We start from the raw sequence: 13,101 nt of genomic DNA, 5'->3' as shown, positions 1-13,101 counted from the left end.
TGATGTGGGATTACCGATGCTGAGTCATATTTGAAGAGTAAACAGGAGGTATCCTGTAGAGTACAAAAAAAAAAATTAGGCTGAGTCTCTACTGTTTGTATTACGGCTTCCTTGCTGCTAATCCACATTGTCATGGTTCCTGCAACACCTGAAAGCATACTTATTAATTCATGCTTGGTGTTACAAAAGCCAGTGTACATGCTGTCAAACGGTTAAGTGGTGTTTAATAAAAATGAGTTTTTATTCAATTATTTAGCTATTACCATTCTTGTGCCACAGAGAATTAAAAGCTTTAATGATGATAAGATGTTTTATTTAAATAGCGCGGGTCTTATTCGCATCACGCTGAATCAAATTCAGGCTAATGTGATGAAGAATTTAAAATGTTTTGGGTTAAATTATCTGCCAAAATGACATTATAGTACTGTGCTATTGAGGAGTCAATTAAAATGTTGATGCAGGATGTTCATGTAGCATCATGCAAAATGACACGCTAGTTTAGCCAAATATTAGCATGTTAGCTGTCACCGAGAACGTGTTTTTTATTCATCACACACGTATCACACACCGCTAACATGCTCCGGTGTGACACCATAATGGAAAAGGGCGAGGGTGGGGGCAGCTGGGGGGCGAGAAGCTCCAACAACAACAATGTCCGCTCACATCTTCTTGCCGGCCTTTTCAATATTTCATGTCTCACAGCTGACATCTGCACACGTGGCCTCATTAGTCCACACGCCGCTGCTGGTCTGGCTACTTCACAGGCCCGCTATGTTACCAAGCGGAGCCTGGGGCGTCTTCCGATGCCCCCTGGCTAAGAAAAAAAACCCACCTGGCTCCACCTGGGCCCCGTAGGAACCAGGAAAGCCCGGAGTGGAGGCTTGGACCCTCATGTCCTCCTTCACTACATCCATAAACCTCCTCTTTGGTCTTCCTCTATGCCTCCTACCTGGCATTGACTATCTCTCCTCTGGACATGTCCCAACCATCTCAGTCTGGCCTAAAGGACTTTATCTCCAAGGCCTCTAACATGTAATGTCCCTCTAATGTAACTCCTTCCTGATCCTATCCATCCCGGTCACTCCCAATGAGAACCTCAGCATCCTCATCTCTGCTACATCTAGCTAACATGTAATGTCCCTCTGATGTACTTGTTCCTGATCCTATCCATCCTGGTCACTCCCAATGAGAACCTCAGCATCCTCATTTCTGCTACCTCCGGCTAACATGTAATGTCCCTCTGATGTACTCGTTCGTGATCCTATCCATCCTGGTCATACCCAATGAGAACCTCAGCATCCTCATCTCTGCTACATTCGGCTAACATGTAATGTCCCTCTGATGTACTCGTTCCTGATCCTATCCATCCTGGTCACTCCCAATGAGAACCTCAGCATCCTCATCTCTGCTACATCCGGCTAACATGTAATGTCCCTCTGATTTACTCCTTCCTGATCCTATCCATCCTGGTCACTCCCATCGAGAACCTCAGCATCCTCATCTCTGCTACCTCCAGCTAACATGTAATGTCCCTCTGATGTACTCCTTCCTGATCCTATCCATCCTGGTCATACCCAATGAGAACCTCAGCATTCCTCATCTCTGCTACCTCCAGTTCTCCACTTCCTGTTTTTTTCCTCAGTGGCACTGTCTCTAGACCAAACAACATGGCTGGTCTCGCTACAGTCTCGTATACAAGCAAATAAACTCACTAACTATAACAAAAAGTAATCAAACTAAAACACTTCATAAGTAGCTACTATGACGAACAACAACTCCTTTGTCGTTGCAGTCGAAGAGAACCAACAGTCGGTGCTGTCGCCGAAAAAAAAGCAGCGCAACGGCGGCATGAGAAACTCCCCCAACTCCTCGCCAAAGGCGCTAAGGTAAGGACACAGTAGAGCTCTTGTAAAAACACCATATTGTCACGTATACAGTACATACAAGCACAGTATTCACTCTGCATGGTTTACTGAGGTTTTATTTTAGCTCACTAAATGACGCTCTGTGTAAGCTAGATAGCTGCTAACTTTGTTTGGTGCCAAGTATCAAATGCTCTGTTGGGGTTTTGGAAATGCTTCCTGCTGGGGGCGAAAACAGCTTTGACAAGAAATGGGCCTGAATATTAAAATAAATATTTAAAAAATATTTTTACTGTGTAAAAAGAGGCAAAAATGGTCCCCCTTATAGCAGCTTATTTGTAAAGAAAAATAAAGGATGTGAAATAAATATGAATAAATAACACAAAATAATAATCACAATAATAAATAACACTTATAAATAATAAAATGTTATATGTTCATGGCTTGATTATTGCTTTCCACAGCATACAAACAAACGATACGATACACACGTCGGTGAGATGTTCTTGGCATCCAAGAAGCGCACGCGATGGTGCGCCAGTCTCCGCTGGCCTGTTTTCATGGTAAACCTGCCAAGAGGTTTGAAGTGACAAGCGCAGACTGGAGCTCTTAAAGCGGCGTGGCACTAATGACAGCGGCAGCCAGTCAGAGAGCTTCCACAGGATGGATGGCCCCGGGCTATTCTTCTCTTGTCGGATCCCACCGAGCCGCTTTCGGCACGTGAGGCCGCAGATTATATGTATCCGCCAGCGTCATGAAAGGCGAATTCAAATGCTACCTTGCTTTTATCTTGTCCCGTATAATTACATCGCCACTTATTGATTCGGAGTGGAGATAGTGCTGTTCTTCGTCACAAGGGGCGATAATTGGCATTGTCGTTAAGTGGCGGCGTCATCGGGATGGAGGCTGCGAGGGGAAACGTTCCCTTTGGCTGACGCTGCAGCTCTTCGCTTGGCTTTTTTCGACAGCAAATCAACAAAGGTTTTACACGTTGAGACGATGACCCACATATCCTAAACATAAGCTGAACTAGCTTACTAGCAAACTGGATGAATAACAAACCAACAAATGAGCAAAGTAACTAACTAATTAAACAAACAAACGTACTACAATGGACAAACAAACAGACAGACCAACAAAATAACTGCAAACAAGCTAACAATGTGCTAGCAACTAACGATGAAGAAGTTAGCATAAGTTAGCAGAAGGCGAACTAAGTGAATAATAATGCAATTAGGCAAACTAACATACTCGGAAGAACAAGCAATTGAACAAACTAATCAACAAACGGGCAAACTAATTAAGTAAATTAACAATATAAGTATCAAGCTACTTACTTGCCTATGTAACCGTGATAAACTCGTCGTGGACATAACAACAACAAACTAGCCAGAAAAAGTTTTTTTTTTAAATTATTTAACCTTTGTGATATAGTGAAAATGCTACTAAAATTCCAGTATTTTTCCGTAATATACAGAGTTTATTCCTGTAAAATCAATCCCTTTTTTTTTATTAGAGTACAGCTTTTTTCTCTTAATATTTTCAAATTATTATGATTATTATTTTTACATTTTTATTGTTTTTTTTAATTTTCCAACTATTTAATTTCAACTTTCTTCTTGTAAATTTTCTTCTCATATTCTTAACTTTATTTCTATAATATTTTGGCTTTATTCTCATAATATTATTACTTTTTCTCTCATCTGATTTTTTACACATTTATTCTTTTTGTTTGTCAATTTTTTTTTTTTTAAACATTACATTATTTACAAGTTTATTCTTGTAAAATTTTGACTTTTTTCTCATTGTATCCCTGCGGATATTGTCATTCATCCAGGCCGTTGTATTCCCATTGAAGCGATCGCCACTGAACTCTTCATGTTGTCATAGAAGTTGTTTCGCCTCTCATATTCAAAGACTAGCTCTAGCATGAAATCTAATCTTATTTACTCTCTAAAGGAGGAGGCGGGTCCAGACAGGAACGCTTTAGTTCTCCAGTGGTGTCAAATTCCGATCATTAGGATACAATGGAGTGGTATCCTCCCTTTTAGAGTACGACTTTTTTTTTCTCGTATTGGATTTCGATTTTCAGAATGTGCCATGGGGCCAATAAAAGAACAGCTATGAGCTGCAAATGGCCCCTGGGTCGCAATTTGGCCACCTGGTATAACTAATAACAATGTAGGAAAGTATACAAGCATTCTACTCGGTGATTCCATTTGACTTTTTCCAAAGCGTTCCATCATCTATAATCCGTGGCCCCCGAAGCCACCAAGTAAAATGCTAGCGACACTAGAACACACCGTGTACTAATGCTAATATGATGTAGGAGCTGCGCTGCCTTGGAGAGGGATTGTCTGATGTAGCCTTAGGGTGACTTCACCGCAACAACAAGCGAAGCCGAGTGTGTACTCATTCAATCAAACGTGTATCTACAGAGTATGTGCGGCCTGCAGGCCTTTGTAAATAAGTAATGATCGGCAGATCGGCTTTGCCGTTTGAAGAGCCAGACTTTGACAGTTTGCATGACGGCGGAGGTTGGATAGGATAGAATTCCGTGCAGGAGCGGGAACGTGCCGGCTTTATACGTCGCTGCAATTTCATCCCTCATTTACCGCACTCATGATAAAGATGTTGATGGTCCTGCTGTCTGCAAGTTCCAAAGTCAAAATCAAGCCCCCGAAAGGGTGACGGGACTCTCCTTAATTGTACCGTGTCACGCAGCGTTTGGCCAGACGGCGCTGCGCCCGTCACGTGCACGTCACGTCCGCCTGCGGTGCGGAGTAGTGACAGGCCGTCATGGCTAACAGTGAGCGATCGCCATGCTGGCAGAGTGCCACCTCGGCTGTCATGAGGACGCGGGACGAGGGATGTGACAGCGAGCCCAGTGCTCAAACGTTGGACTTCTGATGAAATATGTATCGCAAGTCTGAAACGACTAAATGTGTTTACCTTCATTATGCCTATGATGGTGATGGTCACAAAGTCGTAACTTACTAATAGCGATGCTATGTTAAGGCTAGTCAAAGGACCTACTGATATCTTAGCATAACAGGAATGCTGTGCTGTTTTTAAGCAAAAATCTTGTTTGTCGACTTTTTGGGTTTTTACAGAACATATGGTGGTTTTAGAGAAAAAACACCTAATTTTCACCAAAAAAAACTGAAAATTAGTTTAATAGCAATGCTAATGCTATGTTAAGGCTAGTCAAAGGACCTACTGATATCTTAGCATAACAGGAATGCTGTGCTGTTTTTAAGCAAAAATCTTGTTTGTCGCCTTTTTGGGTTTTTACAGAACATATGGTGGTTTTAGAGAAAAAACACCTAATTTTCACCAAAAAAACTGAAAATTTGTTTAATAGCAATGCTAATGCTATGTTAAGGCTAGTCAAAGGACCTACTGATATCTTAGCATAACAGGAATGCTGTGCTGTTTTTAAGCAAAAATCTTGTTTGTCGACTTTTTGTGTTTTTACAGAACATAGGGTGGTTTTAGAGAAAAAACACCTAATTTTCACCAAAAAAACTGAAAATTAGTTTAATAGCAATGCTAATGCTATGTTAAGGCTAGTCAAAGGACCTACTGATATCTTAGCATAACAGGAATGCTGTGCTGTTTTTAAGCAAAAATCTTGTTTGTCGCCTTTTTGGGTTTTTACAGAACATAGGGTGGTTTTAGAGAAAAAACACCTAATTTTCACCAAAAAACTGAAAATTAGTTTAATAGCAATGCTAATGCTATGTTAAGGCTAGTCAAAGGACCTACTGATATCTTAGCATAACAGGAATGCTGTGCTGTTTTTAAGCAAAAATCTTTTGTCGCTTTTTTGGGTTTTTACAGAACATAGGGTGGTTCTAGAGAAAAAAAAAACTAATTTTTACCAAAAAACTGAAAATTAGTTTAATAGCAATGCTAATGCTATGTTAAGGCTAGTCAAAGGACCGACTGAAAAAAGCACTCATAAAAGAGCCTTCTTATGATAGGCGCACTCTGCTGTTTTTAGGAATCTGTTGAAAAAATCAATCAGAGTTTTAGGACTACATAAACATCAAAACTATGTCAAGAAACTTTAGACTCTTTTTTTTCATCAGGAAAAAAAAGCTTGTTTGTCGTCTTTTTGGGTATTTACAGAACATAGGGTGGTTTTAGAGAAAAAACAACAAAATGTTACCAAAAAAACTGAAAATTAGTTTAATAGCAATGCTAATGCTATGTTAAGGCTAGTCAAAGGACGTACTGATATCTAGCATAACAGGAATGATGTGCTGTTTTTAAGCATCTCTGGAAAAAAAACACTCATAAAAAGACCCTTCTTATGATAGACACACGTTGCTGTTTTTGGGAATCTGCTGTAAAAATCAATCAAAAAGCCTCAAAGTCATTGACTGCCAGCCATTCTCAGAGAATAGCAATTTTTGGGCATTTATGCTGAACTTTCTAGACCCACAGAATATCGAGTTTTAGGACTACATAAATATTAAAACTATTTCAAGAAACTTTAGACTCTTTTTTTTCATCAGGAAAATAATCTTGTTTGTCGCCTTTTTGGGTTTTTACAGAACATAGGGTGGTTTTAGAGAAAAAACACCTAATTTTCACCCAAAAAACAGAAAATGAGCTTACTCTACAGAGAAGCTAATTCAAGCAGAACGGTGACTGACGTACATATTTTTGGTTTAGCGACACCTCAAACATCTGAACAGTTGTTTGTTTCTACGAAACAACAAAAACAACACAGGATTTTGATGACAAAATAACTCAATTTATTCACAGATTTACAACATAACACAAAATAATTATATATTTGTGTGTGTGTGTGTGTGCACGCGTACGTGTGCAAACATGTTTTTCAAAGAGCCTTTATATGACAGGAGCACCCTGCTGTTTTAGGAATCTGATCTTGTATTTGACAGAATTTGTATTACATACTGTGCTGTTTTTAGCAATATGTTGAAAAAAGGCAAGTCAAAGATTATATATATATATGACAGGAGCACTCTGCTTTTTTAAAATACCTACTGCAAAAACGCTAGTCAGTAGTAGTAGTAGTAGTAGTTGTAGTAGTAGTTCCCAAACTTGATATGAAAGTTTAATATTAGTGCGGCCCCGCGCAAGTTTGATATGGATGCTGTATGGTATCATGTACCCAGAAAAAATTATTACGTTTGATTCATGTTCATGTTAAAGGTTAAATAACTGTTAATAGTTATCCTCCCTATCCGTGTGGAAGTGGTAAGTTTTTGGCTACTTAAGTTTAAAGGAAATAACTTGGAGGCTACCGTTTAGGTCGCTAGCTCTCTAGTTTGCGAGTTAGCATGTGTCTCAAGACCCTGCAGTTGCGCAATATGTTGTAAATAAAAAGAGTATAAATGTGACTATAGTCGTGTTTTGTCATGTCTACAGGGCTCTAATAATGCTTTGTTCATTTTAATCTGAAAAAAAATAATTTGTCTACCCACCAACTATATGTGGTTTATTAAGTTTTTATTATTTGACGTTTTATTATTATTATTATATTTATTTATTTATTACTGATTGATTGATTTTCTTTATTCTTGATTTGTTTATTTATTTTTCTTTTTATTTTGTGCATAAAAATAAAAATTAAGATATTTGAGAACAGTGGAATGTTTTATCAGTTTTATTGTGCTGCATTTTGTTCGAGAAACATCCATACGATGTAAAGTATTCCAAAATAACATATAACGTATATAAATAATATTAAATGTATTGCTTTGATGAAAAGTGGGACACTTAGATAGGTGAGGAACAAGGAGGATGTCAGATTGTTGCCTTGGGGGAGGCCTTGTTTGCCTTGGCTTTGGTGCAGCCTGAGGGATGCTAGTTTCAGCCGACACTTTCATGCATACTTAACATGATACTTAATGTTAGCATGGTTTCCAGAGGAGCCCATATGGACCTTTCTAAAAGGTTTTGGACAGAGACAGAAGGCTGCTGTCTGGGCTTCTCACCAAGACGACGTCTCGTCCGTTTGATGTGAAGATCGTTTGATATGCAAATGGTACCGGGTTGCTCCCTCAGCTGATAACCGCTGTCCTCTTTTACGCAACTTCAAATATTAAAATATAAGAACATCTCCATTGTCATCATGGCGGCCCTGAATCACCTACCTAAAGATACCAGTATGCACTTTTTGGGGGAATTTTGCGTTCTAAAGAGAAAAAACAGCTAGCACGTGGGCGCTAACAATGAGTATTTTGGGGAAAGTAGTCTGTAGTCTCACAAGACAAAAGTAGAACTATATTGAAATACTGTGGAGGTCACACCGCATTTCAGAAAAAGAACATCATACCAATAGTAAAATGTGGTGGTGGTAGTGTGATGGTCTGGAGTTGTTTTGCTGCTACCGGACATGGAAGACTTCCTGTAATAGTAAATGAAACCATGAATTCCACACAGTGGAGAAGTGGTTAGCATGGGTTAGACCTGGGTTCGAGTCTACACTTGGGCACACTCTGTGCATGTTCTTCCTGTGTGTAGGTGACTCCATATTGTCCATAGGTATGAATGTGAGTGTGAATGGTTGTTTGTCTATATGTGCCCTGTGATTTGTTGGCGACCAGTCCAGGGTGTACCCCGCCTCCTGCGTGAAGTCAGCTGGGATAGGCTCCGGCAAACCTCTGCAACCCTAAAAAAATATACCAAAAAAATAGATACCAAAAACTCCTGAAGGCGACTGTCCAGCAATTTGTGACCTCAAACTGAAACCAATTTGGGACAATGATCCAAAACGCACCAACAAGTCCACCTCTGATTGGCTGACGAAAACCAAAATAAAGACTCTGTAGCGGTCTCGTCAAAGTCCTGACCCAAATTCTATAGAGATACTCCGATACTTCATGCTGGAAAACCTCCAGTGTGACTGAATTGCAACAATTCTGCAAAGATGAGCGGGCTGAAATTCCTCCACAGCGCTGTAGGGTACTCTACGCAAGTTATCGCAGGCGCTTGATTGCAGTTGTTGCCGCTAAGGGTGACCCAGCCACTTATTAGATTTAGGGGTCATCACTGAGCCACGTAGATTTGCAATATTTTTCTCACTTAATAATACAAAGTTTCATTTAAAAAAACTGCATTTTAAGTGTGACAAACATGCAAAATAAATTGATGCGTTCCGATGTAGTGAGTGAGTGATATCCGAACTGCAATATAGCAAAAAAAAGACGACTGTAGTGCGTTTTGGTCAAATCCCAAATGATATGACCTTAGGGTTTTTACATGATTTTACTGTATTTTACAACACTGGGTCCACTTTTGAGGGTCAGGGCGGTGACATTGGCGTTTAAACATTAATGCCCAGTCAGTTTGAGACACAAACACGATTGGGTGAATCGCTAAAATATTTAGAGTCTGGCCTGTTAAAGCTTTTACAGCAGACAACGCCACGACAAAAGCTGCACGCCGCTCACGGGTGCGCCGTAATTGCATCTCCGTGCTGTCACCGTTCAAATGTCACATTTCGCTTTTCATTTCTACGCCCGTCCTGATGTTTTTTTTTTACATTTGTTCAGACACGACCCTCTCCTCATCCCCGGCAGCGAGCAGATTGAAAGCATGGACGACAACGTGAAGAAGTACGACTCCACGGGGATGTTCCACTGGTGCCCCTCCAAAGACATCGAGAAGGTCATCCTGGTGGGTGGAGGTCGTAACGCTCGCCTCATTTGTTCCAGACACGCCGCGTCCCGAAGCGCCACGAGAGGGTGACAAGGCGCCTCAGCACTCTCTAATGAGCTGTTTGACGTGTCGTTTGCTACACGGACGCCCGTCTTCTACTCATACGGACGACTTCTTTACACTAGACGTGCCACAAAAAAAGCTTGTCAAAGATCCTCTATGTGGCAGGAGTTCTCGCTCCTGAAACAAATGGTCATCAGAGATCCTCTGTATGGTATCAGCGCTTTGCTATTGATGAGGATTTATGTCAAAAAATAGGACTCGAAGATCCGCAACATGACAGCAATTCTCTGCTGTTTTTAAGGACCTACTGAAAAAAATTACATCATATGACAATAGTGCTGTTTTTAAGGATCTACTGAAAAAAGCATTAGTCAAAAATCCTCTTTGTGATGAGGTGCTCTGCTGTTTTTTGTAATTAACTACTGCAAAAAACAAGTCGCAGAGACTGTACATGAAAGGGATGCTCTGCTGTTTTTAAGGACCTACCTCCTGAAAAAATTACATCATATGACATTAGTGCTGTTTTTAAGGATCTACTGGAAAAAACATTGGTCAAAAATCCTCTTTGTGATGAGGTGCTCTGCTGTTTTTAAGGACCTACCGCCTGAAAAAAATTACATCATATGAGAATAGTGCTGTTTTTAAGGATCTACTGAAAAAGCATTGGTCAAAAATCCTCTTTATGATGAGGTGCACTGCTGTTTTTTGTAATTCCCTACTACAAAAACACAAGCCGCCGAGACTGTACTTGAAAGGGATGCTCTGCTGTTTTTAAGGACCTAAATACTGAAAAAAAAATACATCATATGACAATAGTGCTGTTTTTAAGGATCTACTGAAAAAGCATTGGTAAAAAATCCTCTTTGTGATGAGGTGCTATGCTGTTTTTTGTAATTCCCTACTACAAAAACACAAGCTGCAGAGACTGTTTTTAAGGACCAACCTACTACTGAAAAAGCATTGGTCAAAAGCCCTCTTTGTGATGAGGTGCTCTGCTGTTTTTAAGGACCTACTGAAAAAAAAATATCATATGACAATAGTGCTGTTTTTAAGGATCTACTGAAAAAACATTGGTCAAAAATCCTCTTTATGATGAGGTGCTATACTGTTTTTTGTAATTCAATACTACAAAAACACAAGCCGCAGGGACTGTACGTGACAGAGATGCTCTGCTATTTTTAATGATCTACTACAAATATGTTCATCAGAGGCCTTTGAAATGACAGGAGTGCTATGCTGTTTTTAAGGATCGACTGAAAGAAACTTGGTCAAGGATCCGGTTTATGCCGCTGTTTTTTTTTTTATCAGAAAACCACTTGTCGAGGATTCTATATGTGACCAGAGTGCTCTGCTGTTTTTTGTTTTTTTTTTGCTGTTTTTAAGGGGAAAATTTGGTGCCAAAGGTGCTTTACTGTTTTACGGCAAAAACACTAGTTGGAGATCCTATATATATATGACTGTTTTTAAGGATAGACCAAGAAAATATTGTTGTTATGATAGGAGCGCTCTGCTGTTTTTGAGAAACAACTGCAATAATGTTCATCAAAGATCCTCTATATAACAAGAGAGCGCAGCTGTTTCTAAGAATCTACTGAAAAAAAAAAACTATTAGTAGTCAAAGATTTCTCCCTCTTTCTGTCCAGACTCGGAGCGAGGCGGCCATGACGGTGTTGAGCGGCCACGTGGTGGTGTGCATCTTCGGCGACGTGAAATCGGCGCTGATCGGCCTGCGGAACTTTGTGATGCCGCTGAGGGCCAGCAACTTCCACTACCATGAGCTCAAACACATCGTCTTCGTGGGCTCGCTGGAGTACATCAAGCGCGAGTGGGAGACGCTACACAACTTCCCCAAAGTCTCCATCTTGCCCGTGAGTGCTATGGTATAGCGCAGGGGTGGGCAAACTACGGCCCGGGGGCCACATCCGGCCCGCCAAGTGTTTGAATACGGCCCGTCCAATCTTTCCAAAGTATTTCATTTAAACTCAACATACAACCTGGCATCATGGCCTGAGCCAACCTTTTGATGGTTGTATCAATTTCGTTTTTTGACATGGTGACAAGCACATAATAATAATAATAATTATTATTATTATTAGATTATTATAATTATTATTAGAACTATTATGATTATTATAATTATTATATTAATGCTAATTATTATATTAATTATATATAATATTGTTGTATTTGCATATTTTACATAATAATAATATAATTATTATTATTTTAATTTTATTGTAATTATCATAATATTTTATTATTTTTAAAATATTTAAATATAAATATAAAATAATAAACAATAATAGCAGATTGCATGACAATTTTACAGATACAATAATACCAGGTGGACTGTTACGTGTAAAATATATAGTCTGCCCCCCCCCCCATAATATTTTATTATTTTTAAAATATTTAAATATAAATGTAAAATAATAAATAATAATAACAGATTGCATGACAATCTTACAGATACAATAATACCAGGTGGACTGTTACGTGTAAAATATATAGTCTGCCCCCCCCCGCGAGTGAAAAAGTTTGCCCACCCCTGGTATAGCGTGTAAGGAAGGGGTGTCCAAACTGTGGTCCGGGGCCATTTTATTTTTATTGGCCCTGTGCTTTTTGTAAAGATAAGATATATTATTAGATAATACACTTATTCATACTTTTTCAATATGAAAATATGATGCTAAATCATGAATAAATGTCATTCCCAAAGAAGCAACATTTTTCCTGTAAATACATGAGCTAACGTATGCCCCGCCCCCCCCCCCCCCCCCCCCATCCTCAAAGGGCACGCCGCTGAGCCGAGCAGATCTGAGGGCTGTCAACATCAACCTGTGCGACATGTGCGTCATCCTGTCAGCCAATCAGAACAATATTGACGATGCGTCACTGCAGGACAAAGAGTGCATCTTGGCGTCGCTCAACATCAAGTCCATGTTGTTTGACGACAGCATCGGCGTCTTGCAGGCCAACTCCCAGGGTAAGCCGGCGTAGGATGTCGCGTGGATGTCGCCAAGAATCACTTTGAATCTCTTATGACCTTTGATGGGCTACATGATGTCAATCAGACTGTATTAAGAGCCGCAAATGTCCCAATTAACAGAGCTGCAGTCAAAAAAACATTAACATTTGAGGCTGTAGGGAACCCCCTAATGTATTTTTAAAGAAATCCACAAGATGGCAGTAGCTACAGTATATTCATTCATTTATTCATTTTCTACCACTTATCCTCATGAGGGTCGCAGAAACTAGATTCTTGGGTATTTAGAGTCCAGTCCCCAACCGGCCAATCATAAGGTTAAATATTCAAATTACGCAATTAGCATCAAATACTTGAAAATGTGTTTGTCCATTCAGTGGAATAATATCAGAAAAGCCTTTTGACCTCCTAAAATTCCTCCTAAAATGTTATATATATATATATATAATTTTAATATATATTTATTATATTGTATATTTATAAATATATATATTTATAATTATATATACATAAATATATATATATAAATAGCAAATTTATATTATATAT

General features: G+C 39.4%; 1 protein-coding gene across 6 annotated transcripts in view; it reads left to right on the top strand.

The window, feature by feature from the left end:
- Positions 1-13,101, top strand: part of LOC131109867 (calcium-activated potassium channel subunit alpha-1a-like) — a 66,809-nt gene that overhangs the window by 43,478 nt on the left and 10,230 nt on the right. For all 6 annotated transcript variants that reach the window (XM_058062308.1, XM_058062310.1, XM_058062309.1 and 3 more), the window contains 4 exons: positions 1,793-1,886; positions 9,398-9,521; positions 11,210-11,434; positions 12,360-12,552. In XM_058062308.1, the coding sequence (XP_057918291.1) occupies positions 1,793-1,886; positions 9,398-9,521; positions 11,210-11,434; positions 12,360-12,552 (636 nt within the window). The remainder of the gene's footprint in view (positions 1-1,792; positions 1,887-9,397; positions 9,522-11,209; positions 11,435-12,359; positions 12,553-13,101) is intronic.

The sequence above is a fragment of the Doryrhamphus excisus genome, chromosome 22, assembly GCF_030265055.1.
Source record: "Doryrhamphus excisus isolate RoL2022-K1 chromosome 22, RoL_Dexc_1.0, whole genome shotgun sequence".
In the NCBI taxonomy this organism is placed as follows: domain Eukaryota; kingdom Metazoa; phylum Chordata; class Actinopteri; order Syngnathiformes; family Syngnathidae; genus Doryrhamphus; species Doryrhamphus excisus.
This window is presented reverse-complemented; position numbering and strand designations above follow the sequence as displayed.